Source organism: Xiphophorus couchianus, chromosome 21, assembly GCF_001444195.1.
Source record: "Xiphophorus couchianus chromosome 21, X_couchianus-1.0, whole genome shotgun sequence".
NCBI lineage: Eukaryota > Metazoa > Chordata > Actinopteri > Cyprinodontiformes > Poeciliidae > Xiphophorus > Xiphophorus couchianus.
In genome coordinates this window covers 7,880,997-7,900,434 of record NC_040248.1, presented here as the reverse complement: position 1 = coordinate 7,900,434, position 19,438 = coordinate 7,880,997, and the positions used below count along the sequence as shown (strand labels likewise).

Sequence of the window (19,438 nt, the reverse complement as noted above, 5' to 3'; positions counted from 1 at the left end):
CACACATCCAGTTCGATGGCATGCTTGCAAATAGGCGAAGCTCATCTTTTGGATGTAATTATGTGCTGTGTAAGATGGTGAGAGATGTGCTGCCCTGTTATCCTGCAGCCTTAGAGGCCAGTGGAAGATTAGAGCTGTGATCTCATTCCCAGCACTTGTTTGGAGTCTGTCAGGAAGAGAAATGCCAGCATTAGAGAGGTACCGCCACACTCCTGATATGATGAAATAAGGAGAAAAGGGGAAAGGGAAAAAGATGGAGGGATGGACAGAAAGGACCATGCCCTTCTCTGAAGTGTCAGTAGCTTGTTTATTCTATTTTTCATTGTAGCTGCTGGGGCAAAGATTCCCATTTTTCCTTTATTCTTTCCCCTCCACCTCCTGACAAAAAAGCACTGCTCTCATTTTTTATAGGTCTTGCAAACTCTCATGCCCCAGTGAAAATTACATTGTGAAACGGTAGAAATTTCAGGGCCTGCCTGTGCTCTCTGCTGTCCCTCGGAGCTTTCAAACAGTCAACAGACTGTGAAGAATAAATAATAAAAAACTATTGATTATTTTGATGACTGCAAGATTCAATTAGGTATTAATTTTGCCCTCCAGTGGACCTATCAAGCAACTCAAAGGAGAGGCGGTGGGCGGTGGGAGGCGGGGAGGTGGGTCCGAACGCATGCAGAGCGCGGCCAGGCTCAGACAGAGGGGAAAATGTGTTTACGGCGGCGGGCGGAGAGGCTCATCGATGTGCAGCGTCCCACATTTAAGTGCTCCACAAATGAAGCCCTGATGAGTAGTGACATTGTTACCAGGGATATGAGTATTGACCAGTCGGCTCACGGATTTTAATGACAGCTTAAACTACTTCTATTGATTAACATTTTCATAGATTATCATGTGTCATATCAGAAAGGGCAGATTGCCGTGATGGGCACATTAAAAAGGCCCCTCTGGGCAGCAAGTCATCGACTACCCTGATTGACGCAGGGGATTGTTGATGCGCGCAAAGGGTGAGGGGGAGGAAATAAGACCCTCACCCTCCTCCTTTTTCTGCGCTTATATATATATACATGTGCTGGTCACCTGTCCTGTGCTTAGACATATTTAGGTTGGAGCTGATTCATAAATAAGAAAGAGGGCCGTGGTTGTGCTGCGCCTCTGAGCCTGAGGTGGGGTGAATGCTGTCTGAGGAGCTTTCTAGTCAGAAGACACAAGGGGGAAGAGACAGAGGGAGGGAGAAGGAAAAGGGAGGAGGTGACATCTTCAGGGGTTTTCTTTGGAAGTTACCTCCGGCTTGAACGCGTGGTCGCAATTCAGACACAGAAAGGTTGAAGAAGCGGCTCCCGGTTGGGTGGGAAGGACATTCTGACCGCTGGGTTGTTGGTGGCTTTGCTTTGAGCTTGCTGAAACCTCGTTTTTTGACGTTTTCTTCTGGAGCTTGGCGAGGTAGGAAAAGTTCTTTTTTGGAAAGTTTTCTTGAAGTGATTCCAAAATTAAGTTTCTAATATTTTAAAAGTGCCCTGATTATTATTTTTTAGTTATTAATGATTCACATTGTTTTCCACTTGACCGATTGATGCTTTTTGTTCAAAAATGAACATAATTGGCTTCATGTCTTGCTTAAAGCATATATTGGCTTATGCATCAGAGCAAGATGTCACCTTTAGTTTAACTTTATGTCCCCTAAACACGTGAAAATTGACGTAATTGATATAAATTTTAGCTCACACACTTCCAGATTCATTTATTTGTCACCTCACTGTAAATAGCTGCCATCTCTGCTTATGGCAAAGACGAAGCGCATGTCAGGTAGCGGTGAGCCCTCAGAGATGGATGTATGGGCGTTTTAGGTCTGCGGGGCACGATGGCAAAGCCACGCGATCCGTAACAGCCCTTCACCAGGCAGCAGGATCAGCGGGGAAGCACCAGTCTCGGATAAAAGAGGGAGCCGAGGAGGGGAGGGAGCAGGAGAGAGAGGGAGAGTGATGAGTGAGCAATAGGAAGGTGAAGCTGGGGTATAGAGAGAGAGAGTAGAGACATAGAGAAAGAGTCGCTGAGGGTGAGACGCTGAAGCAATCTAACCAGGGGCTTTTTCTCTCCTTTTTCCCCCCTCTCCTCCGTGTTTCCCACCTGCGCTCCCAGCTCCCATCAGGATCCGATGATTACAGGGCAGCTGAGCAAGCCGCTGCTCTCCCTGCGCAGCGACATGAGCGTGGCAGAACTCCGGGCGGACGACAAAGCGGCCACCCCAGACAGCGATTTGAACGACGAGCCCCTGCTTCTGCCCTCTGAGGCCACGGACAGAGAGGGCACTCCCAGCAAGCTGTACGGTAAGTCTACTCCGCACACCTCCGGGTCCACCAATCGGCCGGCTCGACTCTGACTGAGGTCCGCTCGGAGTGGAAACACAGAGCTGCAGGAGATGGGACAGGTGCAGAGTCAGGCAGAAAACTAAGTGCATGAATAAGCAAGTTGAACTTTCTTAGTGGTTTATTGTAGAAGTGTAGAAACTCTTTTTTTCTTTTGCTTAATTTTTCAAGCTGAATGAGGAAGTTTTTGTTGAATTGGCTATACCCAAAATCAAATAAATTGAATATAGTTTTTGTGAATGTTGTCAGTGTTTTGTTTTAGTTTTCTATAATTCCTCCCATGGTTTATTTTTAGTAGCACCAAATCTGCATAAAATCTTTTAAAAAGTTGAAACTACTAATTTTACAGATAAAGTAAAGTTGTGCTTCATTAGGTAGTTACCCCCTCCCCCAAAAATACAGAAAGAGTGATCATTGTAATTGAAATTTATATCAAATAGCCTATAATGTAGTGCTGAGTGACATTAATATCTGTCTATATAGATGTATTACCTTCATAATGTAACTGAGATTTTAGTTGTTATTCTAATATATAATTGTTGTTCTTCCAGATTAAAAATTTCATTAATAAATGCTAAATTTCTAAATGGCTACTTTGAATATCTCCTAAACAAATTAATTAATAGACAATATGTTTAGATATATGACTCTTTTTTTATTATCAGTTGTCTGGAGTGATTCAATCACTGGACCTTGTTATGAGTCAATAAACCAAATGAATGAATTAATAATCTTGAAGATTTTCTCATTAGAATTTTTAATTAAAGAAAATTTGAACCCATAGGCTTATATTTTATGGTTATTTTTATTAGAAATATAACAAGACGACTGAAAATTAATACAGATATGACGTTGCTTCCTGAGTATATAATTAATGTGCTGCAAAGAACAAATAAATTACTTTTGAATTTATAACTTTACTGACAACTGAATGAGTTTCCCCTCTATAATTAAAAGATTCTAACCGTTCTTGTGACATTTTCTTTTACTGATGTGAGATTTTTGTGTACAAAGCTTTTTAACCACAGATAATCCGAAGCACTTACAGAGCTCCTTTTCTTATCTTTTAATATGTTTTATTGTTATTATTTGTAGCTTTATATGTTACTACATTTGCTATGTGGATAATGACAACTTTAGTGTATAATTTTATGCAAACATGGCTTGTTTTATTTCTCTATCAGAAGTTGTGTACATCCCTGCTGCCGTGCTGTGTGAAAGTGTATAATGTGTCATTCGAGAGTTTGGCATCCAATTATTTTTGTGGTGGTTATATTGAATTTACACTGCAGTAAACTGTGTGTTTTACTTGTTTGTCAGGATTTAATGAAAGTTGTTTAAAGGACTCACTTGCTGACTCTTTGTGGGTGTGAGTGCGTCTGTGTGTTTATGTTGCCTGTGAAGTGGCAGAAAGTATGCCAGAGATTCTTTGGATTGAGGTTGCCAAACATTTGAGACAGAAAATTAAACAAAGAATTTGGAGGCAGTAGAGCCAAATATTCCTCTGACTTGCAACTCAGAATTAAGCTCTGTTAAATTTCAGGAATAACCTCAGGCTAGTCCTCTAAACAAGGACTGCACGCTGCAGGATTTGTCTCGAACGGGTTGCAATTTGGTTTAATAAGCATCAAGTTTTTCCTTTCTGCCTGTTCAATCAGTTTTTATCTGACTCCTCTAGTGTTTCTCACTTAGCTTGTTTTGGGTTCTCCTTTCATATACATTGAAAGATGCTCAACTTTTTTGCATCTAAAAAAGTTAGATGCAAAAAACTACAATATATACTAGTAGGGTAGTATTTACCCTACTTGTATTTATTTTCGCATAACTACTTGTAAAATTTTATACAGAAACACCTGAAGGTGTTGGGATAAAAGGAATTAAAAACTTTTATTTGAACAGGAGATGGACGCTACTCAGTCTGCATGTTGTTAATTTGAACCACTCCCGTTTCTGTGCGCTGTGAGCTGTGTGGTACACTTGTCCCTGCCCAGTGGCAGAGCCTTGGGCTGCACCAGCAGCTGCTATGGTTTGGGAGCTGCTATCCTGATGACTTGTGAAGAATTAACGGGCAAATTGTGTCCTGTGCTGGGGGGCCGCGCGGGAGGAAAAGAGGGGGCATTGAAAAAGAGAAACTCTGTGTTTAATAGCTTTAAGACAAGAAGATGCTGGATGTGATACTTTTTCAAGAGAATTCGTTTTCCCTCATGTGAAAAGATTTTTTAAAATTAGTTTGGTTTGTCTGTGTGAACATTTTTGAAGCATTATTTTATTTAATGGGTTGCATTAGATGCTATGAAGCGTTTCCAAAACAAATGTTAAAAGAAAAACTTGTTTAAAAACAGAATGATTCTTCAGATGTTTTTTAAACTTCAAATCTATGAAGACATTTTAGAAAGTATGGAATATTTTGGATAATATTATTGGTTCTGGTTGAGTTCTATATGTCAACATCTATGTTTGAAATGATGCTTATACGTTTTCACAGCACTGCTTATTTAATAACCATGAATGGCACGAATATGGAAGAAATTATTCTGCAAATTTAAACCAGACTTTACTCTGTTTCATGGTTCTCTTCATGTGGTTTCGAGCTGAGAAGAAGCCACAATATTTACATTCTTGCAGTTTTCTGGGGTAGGGTGAAGAATTAAGAGATGACGCTATCTTCTGACTCTCCACATTGTTCACATAAATATATTTTGCACTTTGATAGAGTGATCCAGTTTCAGGATTGACAGACACTTTAACCAGCTCACTGTGTTGTGGACCTTCAGAACAAAGTTCACAGATAGTTTAAAAAATGCTCCTTAATTTTGTTCAAATTTATATCAGATTTTAATGGTGGTGACATCTACCACACAATACCTCAACTTTAATCCTTAAATTAAAAAAGTAAATATTTATTTAGAATAGTTTTATGTAATTTCCATCTGTGCTAGAAGTCATTTATTTGCATCTAACATAATTAAACTTAAAAGTTAAGTTTATTTTTTATTTCTTTATTTTAAATCGTATTTATTGCTGTAAAACAGCAGTGAGAAAGCAGGAGGTGAGGTAGGCAGTACGGTTACCTCTCTGAAGGGGGCGTAAATGAGCCCATGTGCAAATCCCCTTCTGCTTTTCTTCCAACCAGAAACAACCTAGACAAAACCACTGGCTAAAAATAAAAAAAATCAAGTGCTATGCTTCCTGAGTTTAGGTAACTTTGGAATGAACAGAAAATAATGTCTATATCCAAGCTCAAAAATCTATGTAGAAAGTGAAAACGTTTTCACCAAACTACTTTATATTAGTGGGTTTTCAACTGGCAATTATGTTGCATTCACCTAATTGGTGATTATGCAACTGCTTCCTATTATGGGTTGCAGGTTTAAAAACTTCATATGAGATGCAAATTTAGCAGAATATCACTTTATTAGCATTCTTTATTCCTGTTAATGCCTAAACCAGGTCTTATTGCTGAAGATTTCATTTACCAAAACGGTTTTTAATTTGTTAAAAATAAATAGAATTTTCTAAACCAACCAGATAGTTAGCAAGCTAATATTTTCAAGTTTATACAGACCAATTCAATAAATTAGAATATTACCGAAAAGCTAATTTATTTCAGCAACTTTATCATGTAAATAAAAAACAAGATCGATTTGGGTTTTTTAATTATTTTATTATGTTTTAAGAGATGCCTATCCCATTTACTACCAGAAATAAGCTTCAAGTGTATGGAAACATTTATAATTAAAATCTGCCAGGGATATGAATAAGTTAAGGTTTTGCTGTATACAGAGAGATTTCTCAGAAGAAGGTTCACTATGTTTCCTTGACATTATCATTAAATCTGTGTGTGAACGCTAAAGTTTTCAGGCTTTTTATGAAGTTTTACCCAAAGTCTGATGAAAATGACCCTGCATGTATTTTCCTCTTCGAACCAACCGTAACATTTGTGTCTCACAGAGTTAATGTACACCTTTCACATTAGTGTCTTAACACTGTTCATACAGTAAGGGTTTGTGGCAGTATGAAAAGCAGAAGTCAGCTGGTAGTAAACAATCGCAGCACTCACGTTTGTCTCCAGTATATTGTCAACCTTCCACAGCCTTCACATGCTCACTGCCGTGGTGAAAGGGTCATTCTCCTCCTAAAAGCTTGCCTGTGCAAATAGTCTTCCACTTCAGGTAACAGGGGCTACGAGGCACAACAAACATCCTGCTGCCTTGTATTTATTCCAAGTAGAAGTGGACATTAGGTGGGAAAGCTGTGGTTAGTGGGGCAAGCAATTTTTTTTTTTTTTTTTTTGTGAAAGGACAAGATGGTGTTGGATGCCTACAGTTTCTGTCTTCTCTTCTCAACCAAATCTCCCCCCATCAAACATCAACAGACAAGATAATAAGACACTCAGAGCACAATTCTGTATTATATTCAGCAACCACAGACTCATCTCTTGTCAGTTTGCATTTACTCTCCCAAGGATGTGACGCTTCTATCATCATGCTGTCAAAGAGAGCCAGGCTGGAAAGACAGGAGCACTCATTTCATACACTTACTGTCTGCATGAAATGGTCTGCACTTACACGGATTCTGCCAAAAATGATGGTACATTTTCACAAAGGTCACCTAGAGACCCCCCACCACCCACCATCCCCCTTCCCAAAATGAATCTTCATTGATTTATGGTATTGGAGGTCATTCAGCTAAAAAAAAAAAAAATCTGTCCACCATGGAAGGTACAACTACCCTAATGCAGTTTTGTCTTATTTATTTCACTTTTTTAGCGTGATTAGACTTTATGTACAGATTGTGCACTTGAGCGGTAAAATGTGTTTCAGTTGGATTATTTGACACACAACTGAATCCTTAAAACATGTGTAGCGTGTGTTCCTGTTTCAGACTCATTTTAAAAATGACTTCAGAAATGTAATCAATTGTTTTTCATTTTGTGCTGTCAGCATCACTTATTTGGAAGATGAAAACTTTTGTAAAAATTATTTTTATTTGTTTTGCTTGTTTGTTTTTGAAGTGCATGACCTTTGATAAACAAAACAGTGTGAGTATGATATTTTTGTGATACTTCTAGTACTAAATTTGCCTTTCTGTAAAAAAGAAAACAGTAGGTTTAACACATTAACCGCCTAAGAACATGCTATGCAGGTTGGGTTCCCAGTGTAAGAAAACTTTACGTTTCACATTGTAAAAATCACAAATTGCTCCACAACAGAATTTCAGCAATGGAGTATAAGTAAAAACCAATAACAACAACATTTAAAACAAAAATAAATGAAAATTAGAAAAACTATGAAGGCGCATCAAGTTACTTCTTTAGCATGGCTTTGAATTTGCAAAAATAAAACTTGGTCTAAGCTCCTTTAAATAAGAAGCTATATAAAGTGGCTACGGAGTGGCTAAAGCTTAGAAATTAACACAGCCTGTCCCTTCCCAGCTTGTTGCTGCACACTGTTGGTCAGCAGGTTGAAATAAATCTCTGGAAATATTTCTATATTGTGGCAAATAGAGGTACAATCAGTTTCAATTGGAACAAACACATTTTATATTTGTACAGACAAATACTAAATGATGGATTGAAAAACAGTGTGTGTGTGTGTGTGTGAAATGATGGTGCTACCTTTAGTGGGAAGATGTACGTCTGCTTTTGGTGTGAAAGAGAAATTAATTTTGAAGCATTTCTTGCTTTTTAATAGGTTAAGTGTGTAGCTTTGTGTGTACTAGGTAGCTGGTATGAAAGCACGCCGAAGTTTTAAAAACTAGCTGTTTCAAACTAAAATTGTGTGTGTTTTATCTTTTTGCATACGTCCAGTGGCTTTTATGATATTGGTGATGTCGCTCTATGCAAATTTATAAAAGTACAGGTGCCAAAGTTAAATTATGCAAAATTTTATTGCTTTTTCTCATGTCATAAGGTATGGATACCCCTTGTGGTGAATGCAATATATACAAACACTAGAAGAGAATTTTATCTGAAGATGGCATCAGATTTATGGTGTATGATTTGATGCTAAATTAAAGGACGGGTAAAGTATTTTTAAAACATCAGGACGGTTCTTTACCATCTCAAGTTGAAAATCAAATCCACCCAGCTAGATAGATTAGCTATCTAGACCAGTCATGCATATTTTGAGTATGTGAGGAAGCTGTATTACCTGGAGAAAACCCAGTCATGTATGGGACATGCAGAAAGACCCCGGGCCAGGATTCATATGCAGTCTTTTTGCTGCACGGCAACAATGCCAATACCTGCCCCACTGCATAGCTCATAATTAGTTCAATGCCTACCGTAAACGGTAGAATTTTTATTCAAGGTTATCATACCATGAGAATCTCATACTAGCCCATGCACAGCACATATCTTACATAAAAGACCATCTTTCGTGTAAAAATCTTTCATCTGCACGTCAGACATAAAGACACACAAACGCGCGCTGCTTGAGGCATGGGTTCTTATTATTTTTGTTTAATCAGCTTAGTGAGCAGGATGCATGGTGGGAAAGGCTGCTTGCTAATGCAAAGAGCCTTGTAATGTTGTGTGGTAAGGTTAAGTAATAAAGAGGCGCAAACCCGGCGCTGAATGGGCCACGCCGAGTAAATAAGAGCGGATAAAGTAGAGCGAGAGGGGGGAACAAGTCTCTCCCCAGGAGGTGGATCTCATTATGGGGATTTCAGCTGCCTGCACACACTTGAAAACAAGCCTAATGCGTGCCTATAAAGCAGGTGTATTACATTTGCTAATGTACCCGCAGTGCCCATGGCTACAGCAACACAATCACTGAGTGGTATGGAGGACAGGGAGAGAGGATGAGTACAAAGTGGACTTCTTGTTTTCATAACAAACAACAGCAAAGGTCATCTGGCTCCACGGATGCTTGCTTATGCAGAAATGACTTTGAGAAAACACACAAAACTTCAAAACAATTGACAAGATAGTTCAACCCATTGCTTGTGTGATTACGTTTTTCGTATGTCTTGAATAGAAAGTAGAACATTACAGGTTCTATAGACAGCTGGGGAGAAAATAGATTGAATTTCCTTATGCATTTACTTTAGCTATGTACTTTCTTTAAGTTGAAGAATCATTTTCAAAAAAATAAATAAAGTAAATGTATGTGTAGCACATGCACCATAAGCAATATCACCATGCCTTTCATGTAGAGCTAACAAAGAGGAATCCTGTCGACTGGCTTGGACACGGTTGGTGTTGTTGAGATGTAATTGAAGCTGCAAGGGTCACATTTTCAGAATTGAAATTACAGTCTTGTCTTTGACTTGTGTGGCGTGAACCAGGAGATGCATCCCACAGCCCTCGTGTCCTTCACAAGCCTTTATTATTTATAACGTTCCCTCTTTGAGCAATGACCAGTACTAATGCATAACCTTCTGTCCTTCTGGCTGATTCGCTTCCTTTGAAACCAAAGATTGAGGCAGGAGAGGTGGGTGTATTGGAGGATGAGGCGGTGGTGTGGGTAGGAGAAAGTGGGGGGGGGGGGGGGGGGGGGGGTAGTGTAGGGCAGTGAAGATCCAGGCTATCGAGAAGTTATTATGTTTTTTTCCTTTATATCTCAGGATGTGGAATAACACCGTGATGCTTCTTTTCTCTTGAATAGAGTTATAGGCTTCAAAGCAACACTATTTCCTGCCGTTCCTCCTTCCATTATTAGTTTGCTCCTCTGGAATAATGTGACGGGATTGGTGGAAGAGCTTAGTGTGTTTTAGCCTCCACCATTCCCAACACATGAGCATACAGTCACAGCTATTACAATACTTTTCATAAATCAAAGTTTTTATTAATCATTTGGTACCAGAATGATTCATTGTTGGATCTCAATGTTAGAAGGAACAACTGAGAATGGGGAGGGAGGGAAGAGGCAAAGTGGGACATTGGTCGCTGGATAGCCTGGAGGTTCAGGCTGATGTGTTGAGCATGACATGTGGGTGTCTGGCCCCCCACCTACCTACACACGACCACAAACCTTGCGCTGCTGGGCTCACTCCCCACCGGCTACTGCTAAATGTCCTGCAGTTGACCAGACACAACTCAGGAAGCGTTTTTTTAAAAACCGATATACATTTAAATTTGTATTACAAGAATAATGTTGCACTTTCTATTTTCTCAGAGGTGCACAATGCTGTGAAAGCAAAGTAATTGTAATGTTGTGAAACACTAAGATAATAATGAACGCAATTTTCAAGTCTTCACTTTTTTTTTTTTTTTTACTGTCACTCTCTGTAAGCTTCAGCATATTGCTCAGTAAAATCAGATGTGCGGCTCAAGCACAGGGAAACTACATCCAACTAGTCAAGTATATTATTCTGATGCAAAACAAAAAAATCGGCCTTTTAAAACAATAATTCCTTTGGGTTGTGATTTAAATGTTTTTCTGTATGTTTCTTAAAAATATAAATATTACAAAATATTATATTTTGTTACATGATGTAGAGTACTAATATTAAAATATATAAGGCATAAAGTATGAAGAAAAAAATATAAATATAAACTATATTCAGTATAAACATGTGAATTAAAATTTGATGATAATAATATGAAGTGTTATATAAATTGAGTATATTAATATAAAATATTGAAATGTTCAATATAAATACTATATCACAATTAACACGCAATAGGAAATCTAAATGAAGTGTTATATATAATATATTTTTACATTTATTACAAACGAGTGAAATCTAAATGCAAAAGTTTTATAAATCAACATATAAAATATAAACAAAACAAAAAATTTTGATAACAAATAAGTAATATATTATGAAATTCAGTTATAATATAAACACATAAATATATTTAATTTAAAAAAAAACAAGTCCTCAATATAATACAAAATATAGCAAAATATGTTCATGGAGAACAAGATTACTAATAAAGTATCAAGAAAAAATATATAGATTTAAACTATACTCAGTATAAATGTGTGAATTAAATTTGATTATAATAAAAATGAAATGTTTTATAAGTCATGAGTATAATATAAAATATTCAAATGTTAAATATAAATACTATACAAACTAACATATAATAGGAAACTATTATGTTTTATCTGTACCTTAAAGGAAAAGTAACATTTCCTAGACAGAACAGCTTGTTAAAATCAAAGCATTTTTAGATGGTAAAGAACTTAACAGATGATTAAAAATAATTTATGTAAAACTTCTTGAGAGAAAAGTTCAAAACTTCAACAGTTTTGCACTTGAGGTTTGAGAAGTAGTCTCAGCTGTAGTCATATGAGTTGCAGTACTATAGACAGGGAGGAGTTGAATGACACAGAGCGAGATGGAGGCCTTTTTCCATCACTTGGTGGTTGGCAGCAGAATCCTATTTACAGCAAATATCATTTAAGTAATTTAGAGGGAGGAGCAACAGTGAAGCAGGCATCTCCTAAAAGGCTTACAGCTCTCTAAAGCTAGTCTTCATCACAGCGCCCCACCTTCACTGATGGCTGTAAAAGGATGAGGCTTTATTTGGATTATTATTTACCTCTTTCATCCCTGAGCTAATCAGGTTGACATTGCTTTGGGAACGAGGCGGACGCTCTGTAGCAGATGTGCACATGTGCAAAGTGTCCGTAGTCCCCTGTGAGGAGGAATACCTAAGCCCTCTTTTCCCATTCTCTTCCTCTATCTCCCCCTCTCCATCATGCCATCCCTCCTTCTTGACCTTTGAATTTGGCATTGCCTCTTCTCACCTACTTACCTCCCTCTGGTCCCTCTTGTGCTTGTGCTGCTTCCAGCTCCACTCCAACATGAAGGGAAGAGACAGGTAAGAGCTGAAGCAGAGTACCCTCCTGTCCGAGAACCTTTAGGTGTTGACCCATGTCTATGAGGGAGAGCTGAAGTGCTTGCATGTAGATTTCCTACTGATCCATCAAAAACTTGCAGGACACTGTTTTCTTTTGTTTTGCATTCAAAATCTTTAACTATCAGAGATGCATATAATTCCTATCATCCTTTTTTCCCTCTCCTGTCCTTTCCCTTCTGTCCTCCTGAGTCTTTCCTCCACTGCTTGAGGCTTAATGATCACCTCAGAAATAGTCACAGAACTGCTGAAGTATAAAATCCTTTCTGTTCAGCATACTCCATGGCACCACCTCCTGTGTAATTCCCTAACTCTGTAATTCCACTTTGAGCCAGAATAATGAATGAGATAGATTTTTCCTCCCCCTGTAATGTCTACGCCCTTGCGCGGTGAAGAATCAGGTTTTAATGTCGAAGGCCGGTGGGAGATCGCTGTGGCCTCCTCTCCCTCTTGGCCCTGCGTTGCACTCTTAATTAAGGAAATGACAGCTCTCCTAGCACCAGCAGTAGCGCTAATGTAGGTAATAGTGTTACGGGCAAACACTCAAAAGTCGGTCTCTGGTGATTTTCTATCCCCAGAATCACTATTGACCTATCCCAAGCAGCCTCTCCACCTCAGCCTCTAAACAGAGTATTACTTAGGTCCACAGGGAGCCATCTGACTAAGAGCACCTGGAGTTATTGGCAGCAGATTATGCTCTGTGTTATTGTTAAGGGCTTTGGTGGGGGTAATGAAACCGAGCTAAATCACAGGTGATTTGGGCTCTCTTGCATTCTACAAGGAGTTAAGTAAATCACTTTAAAGCTTGCACTTCATACTTCTGCTTGTGTGTAACAGTAGGTTGTGGTTTGCCTGGGAGACATGGTTAGACATGGCTCGTCTTTCTCAGTTCTCTGTAATGCCAAATAATTTTTTTGTATTAGTAAAATCAATTTTTCAACATTCTGGGACACTAGGTTGTGGTGTATTGATGGAATTACACTTTGTGTGTGGTGTGGTTGTACTCCATCGGAGGGCTTCCTTTACGCTTCAGCGGCTCAATGATACCTGTCAAACATAAACGGTCAGAACGAGAGTTCCCAAACAGCAGACCGCGATCCAGAGCTGATCCCAATTCACAATTTTACACTTTTATAGTGGTCATCTTTTACTTAATGTTACAGCAAAATATTGATGCTGTGCAACTATGTCATGTTTTAACACAATGACGGATATCTGAAGTGAGGAAAGGGAATATTTAACAGTGACTGTGATTGTTTTTTCAATATAGCTGTGGCTTCTACCTGATCAAGCCGAGATAATTTGTCTGTGGATGTAACACACCTGGTTGAGGTTCACAGACAACAGTTGTAAATATCTAGCTTAGAAACTGACCCATATTTTCTCCCTCCTGACGTGTTTGTTGACTTGATCAAATTGACTTTGCCTGAATTTACTCTTTCATTGGATGCAACTTAAAATCGTAAAAAATACCTGTTTTATTCGTACATGGTAGATTACATGATGATGGGGCATTTTCTCCATGCTTGCGAATGATTAAACATGCACCATCTCCAAAATGCAATATGATACAGCATCTTACTACTCATCCTTACAAATGAAGTACACGATTGTGGATCTTCTTATGTTGTAAAAAATGTTTGGTGCCAGCCCGCAAATGCATCGAGTTCTGCCAGTCCTTATGATTGCTTCAGCTATTTATCGTTGTCTTCTTTCCTCATCAAAAATATGAAATAAAATGACTAGTTTTGTTTGTATCCTGGCTTGTTTGTGCAGTCTATGCGCAGCCATGTTTGACAATTGCTACTGTGGAATCAACTAAATATCAACAGTTTGACACGCTTTACAGGAGTTAACGCTTTCTGAAGAGCATGACATCATCTGCAAAGGGTCAATAGCAAAAAGATGCAATGTTGAATTCTGCAATGTTGATATTAACTACAATTAAGCCACATTTTGACCCCAAATTTTTCAACATTATGTTCTCATTTTAACTTAGTTTTTGGAATACTTTATTTTGCCAGCAAAGATGCCAGAAAAATCTGGTTGACATAGCAGTATGAGTCGCGTTGAGTGGGTTTTTGTGTGAAACAATAGAAGGAATGTTGGGGAAAGCTATATTTTATTCAAACTGTGGGTGCGGGGGGCAATAATATGTTAAATAAGGGGGACAGATCCCCTTCACACTCACTTAATTATTGTGATTCCTATGCTTGATGTGAACTTTAGCATCTCGGTCAGTTAAATCTGTATCATGTGTGGGGATCAGCAGTGGAGAACCACTTTAATATAAAGATTGTGCACAGATGGCCTTTGAAATATAATACTCATGATTGTAAAATGCAAATTTGCCTTTGTTGTGCCGCTGCTCCAGGTGTTCCTCCTGCTTCTCCTGTGGCTGGGATGCAAAACAAGTGATGACAAAGGTGCTCACCTCCAGAGTTATCAAAGAGATGTGCACAGTATTCAAAAGCTTACAAAATTTGAGTACACAGAGTCACCCAAACATTGCTGCTTCATGTAATATTACTCCAAAAGTTTATCAGACTCTGGGAGTGCTGTGGCGGCACAGGGATGAAGCACAACCCGCACATGGAGGCCTTAGTCCTTGTTGCGGCCGTCACTGGTTCAAGTCCCGGCCTGATGACCTTTGCCGCATGTCTTCCCCCTCTCTCATTTCTCACTTTACTGTCTAGACACTCTCAAATAAAGGCCGCTAGATCCGATAAAACCTTTAAAAAGGATAAAACATTATGAAACTTTTAACACTTTGAAGGGCAGACTCAAGCAAGTGTTGGGTTTTTTACCCACTGCAGAATGTTTTAGGATGGAGAACTCCAGGACGTCTTAAATTAAGTCATCATGAAAGTTTTGACTTTCCTAAAATTGAAACAGTTTTTAAAAAAAGGTATTTTTTTCTTCAAAATTTTCTAGAATTTAATTTGTAATCAAAGATTCCACTTTAACACACACACACACATTCATCATTCAGTTTATTAGGTACATTTTGCTAGCTGGTTTTTACTTCATTTTACTTTCTGACCTTCCTTAATTCTTTTTGGCTTTAATTCAACAAGGTATCGGAAGCAATCCATGATTTTGGGCCATGTTGACTTGATATGATCACACAGATGCTGCAGATCTGTTAGCTTCACAACCTGGAAGAGAATCTTCCTTTTCACTACTTCTCAAAGGTGTTCTGACTGTTGAAGCCATCAGAATACAGCTTGACTTGATCTGAGCTTTGTAGCATAGTGCTATAAGAAAATGGGTGCATTGTGGTCATAAAGAGATGGATGTGGTCAGGAGCCGGGGAACGTGTTTAAATGATCAAGCATTGGTATTATTGGGTCTAAAATGTGTTAAGAAAATATCTCCCAAACGATACCACCATCGCCACCATGACCTATTAATGCATTTAATTTTTTTTTTTCAAAGTTGATTTGTCTAATTTTGGTAAGTCTATAAAAATTGTAGCTTCAGTTTCTTGTGCTTAACAGCTGTGACACCTGGTTTGGTCTTCTGCTGCTGTAGCCCATCTGCTTCAGGATTTAACATTTATTGTGTTCAGAAACTGCTGCTCACCAGATATTTTCTCTCGTTTTTTGTACTGTTCTCTATTAATGGTTGTGTGTATCTGAAATATCTCTAAATCAACAGCAACTTGCACTTTTAATGTTGAAATCATAATTTTATGTGGCCCGTTTTTGCTTTGTGTTAACCTGTAATTATTTCACTCAGCAAACAATTAGTAGTGTAATTAAATTTGATTCTTTAATCCTTTTGAAATTTTAGCATTAGTTTTATGGATTACATTTCAAAAGAGAGAGACAGAAGAGAGAGAGGGGGGAAAAAATGACCGACAGCATCTTAATAGCAAACTCATGCACTCAGCCAGACATTTTCAAAAGGCCCATTATAAAAATGGGGGCCGGCTGTTCAGTGTGAATAGCTCAAATCGTTACCAGGGCTCTCTCTCATACATTTGACAACTTACATAATGCATTTCCACTAAAATAGCTTAAGTGTTAAAGCTTCTTTTATGGGCTAAAATTGATTCATAAATGCACCGAGGCGAAAGCTAACGTGAACACAAAGCTTTCAATAACACCATTTCATACAGACTGTCAATGTACGAGCCGCTGCATTAGTCGAGGTGGCATGCTGATTGCTTTATGAAATCCAGGCTAATTGTTTTGTGCTGCAGTCCTTGGGGCACCCTGCATTAATACAGGCCGAATGAAGTCAAATAAATATAGCTCTTTGCACCCCCCCTTTTCATATAAACACACACACACAGAGATCGCAGAGGCCTTCTGCCCTACGCTGCATTGAAAGTCACTCTCCAGTGGCCACTTTGGTGATCAATGCAAGCGAATTTATTTGGTGGTGGATATTGGCAATATTTCAGTGACATAAGTCACATCAAATTGGACCCCGTGCTCTGCAATAAATATAATTAGATCCCTTACATAAAGGAGTATTTTCAATGGAAATGTCATGTCGCTGTCAGCGGGAGTTTAGATTGACAGCAAGAGAACGATCGTTTTTGACTAGTCAAGGCCAGAACGTATATTTTTAGGCTAAATGGTCTTCAAATCTTTAATGCAAACCTTCTATTTAGGAGCACTTGAGGTGTTTAATCAAAACCTGCGCAGGAAGTAAAAAAATAACGTGTTGAATGTTCTGCTTGAATGTGTTTCCCGTTTTTACTATCTTTTGGCCTCTTCTTTCATATCCCCTCACATCAATATGTCCATTCATTCCATTTTATCCACAGTTTGACCTGTGTACAATCACAGATTCAAAGGAATTTCTTTTAAGCAAAGGTTTGATCAAGAAATATGCTTTTAAGCACCTTTTGAGCGCAACATTAATCTCCATCTAGAAATCCATTAAAGAATCATTCATGCGGTTACTTTTTAAGAAATGAAAAGCTTAACATGCACAAAGATTCTAGTGATAAAAGAGGAATTGAAGACCGACTCCCTGGGTGTTTCTTCAGTCAGCTATTAAAGAAATTACACAAATCCTATGAGGGAATCTGTGCATGAGTATTTATTTATTATCGATTTTTGTCTCCTGTGATAAACATGTTAACGTTACAGATATTTGTGAAGAGATGAAGCCTTCTAAGTTATTGTGAGATGATGTGATGAAAGGCATCAAGCAATCGTTATTCGGTAGGTCTCCCGCTCTGCTTATCAGATAAAATACATTATTAATGAGCAATATCTTAACGAAAGTCATCAGCCTTACTGTTTGGAGCTTATTGATCATTTTATTTTGTCATGTTCTTTTATCATAAGCTGAATTTCCTCATTTGGCTAATTGATTTTGCTATGATGGTAATCTGATAACTCTCCTCCTTTAAAGTCACTCAGTAGGGCTGTTTGGTTTTCTGTTTTTATCACAATGTGGCGGCTGCATATTTAAGCGATTTTAATATGATCTGAAAGTTGATTTACAGTACAAAAAAAATAAGGGAGGGATAAATAAAATCTTAGAAAACGTAATAAAATCCACCCTCATAGCATCGCATTTTAGCTTTTTGCTTTTGGCTGAAATTAATTTACTTTTCAAAGTACAGTAACATTTCTGTGAAATGGTATTTGCCCCATTACACACTTTTCCTGTTTTTGCTTTTTCTATCACATCTAAATGTGACAGAACAAATTTTAATACTGGCAAAGATAGCCTAAATAAGGACAGTTTGTGAACTATTTTTAACAGAAAAACTATATGAAGTCGTCTCTGATGCAACATGCCAGATGTTTCGTGTTTTGTATTTCAGATTTTTTCATCATCTCACCTTTTGATTGGCTACACTTTACATTAAACAGCCTGCATGCTAATTTTTGTGCTCACTTGTCCTCGGTAATACCCCACATGCTGGCAATCCAACACGTTTATTAGAAGCATAACCAATGTCCTTTCAAGCAGACTAGACCACTCTTAACATACCACAAACATCAGGAAAATCAAGATTATCTTTAGAGCCATCCTAATAATCGGAACGTCGGAAGGGGAAAATTGGGTCAAAAATGATCATAATTATCTTGCTGTGTGAACCAGACATAAGTAGTGAATCATAAATACTGACCTCAATAGTGTGTGGTGCTATAGATGTTGCTCTGCGTTCTTTTGTGACCTCCAGGATGAGTTGTCGAAACGCTCCTGGAGTAATTTAGACCAACAACTCCAAGGAAAGGTCAGCACCCTTCAGGTTTCCTCTCTTTGTGGATAATGGTTTTCAATGTGATTTGGTAGAGTCACAAAGGCTTTGAGACCCTTTCCACACTGATGGATGCCAGTCACTTTGTTTCTCATCCATTTTTTATTGTCTTAAGATCATCATATTTTATAAACCTGTAATTAAAATAAACCAATAAATATGGTTAATTGCAGTTATTTTTTATATAACTACAAAGGCAAATATATTTTCGTGTTGACCGAGGTTGGTCTGAATAAATAAATGAAAATTGAATTTTGTATTTACTTAGGTTATCTTTGTCTGATTCGATAAACATTTAACTGAAACATTTAAGTGCAACAAAAAAAACATTTTCAAAAAAATATTTTCTATCTTTTCCTTGATTTAAAGTCTGATATGTTCACATTGATCCTAATTCAAGATACTGAGTGCGCTGGGTGGAGCCATGCAGGCACAAAGTTATCTGTAATGGGTGAAATAATTGGTGAAAAGAGACTGGCTTGTCAAAACAGCAGCAGCGTTGCGAGGCTGATAAGCGGGAGGATGCGGACCTTTATCGAGAAGCAGGGCCATCAAGCCAGAGGTAGAAACCAGCTAGAAAAACCAGGCTTCCCCCTTGGGCTTTCACATCAGCCATCAAATGCGTAAGGTTCATTTGGTAGGTCACATCATTCACCAATTATTTGGATTTTATGCAAAGATGAAATGATTTTAGTTGGCGGAAGGGGGGCTTAAGATGTACCATATAAATATATTTGACATGCAATAAGATCTTGTCGGCTGGACTCTTGAAAAGAAAGTTTTTTGTGAAGAGCTTGAAACCACTGGATGGCCTGTAAAAAAAGAAAGAAAGACACAACGAACATTAATTTACTCTTCTTTTAAAGTTGTGATTTTCCTTTTACTTGATCCTACAGTTGAAATGTAATAAGATTTTTTAAAATTCACTGCCATCTTTGTGTGGCTTAAAGTTTTTTGGATATTAAATGCATTTATACATGTTTATGTGACTTTTTTCTGTAAATATGTTTAATTCTGGACAGTAGTCTT

At 38.0% G+C, this 19,438-nt stretch overlaps 1 protein-coding gene across 2 annotated transcripts in view; it reads left to right on the top strand.

Annotated features, from left to right (window-relative positions):
• pou6f2 (POU class 6 homeobox 2) overlaps positions 1–19,438 on the top strand; it is a 94,808-nt gene that overhangs the window by 4,502 nt on the left and 70,868 nt on the right. The window contains exons 1-2 of one of the 2 annotated variants that reach the window (XM_028004497.1): positions 1,149–1,437; positions 2,134–2,321. In XM_028004497.1, the coding sequence (XP_027860298.1) occupies positions 2,150–2,321 (172 nt within the window). In that variant the 5' untranslated portion in view covers positions 1,149–1,437; positions 2,134–2,149. Of the gene's footprint in view, positions 1–1,148; positions 1,438–2,133; positions 2,322–19,438 lie in introns of those variants that run through there. The other variant, XM_028004499.1, reaches the window with a different exon arrangement.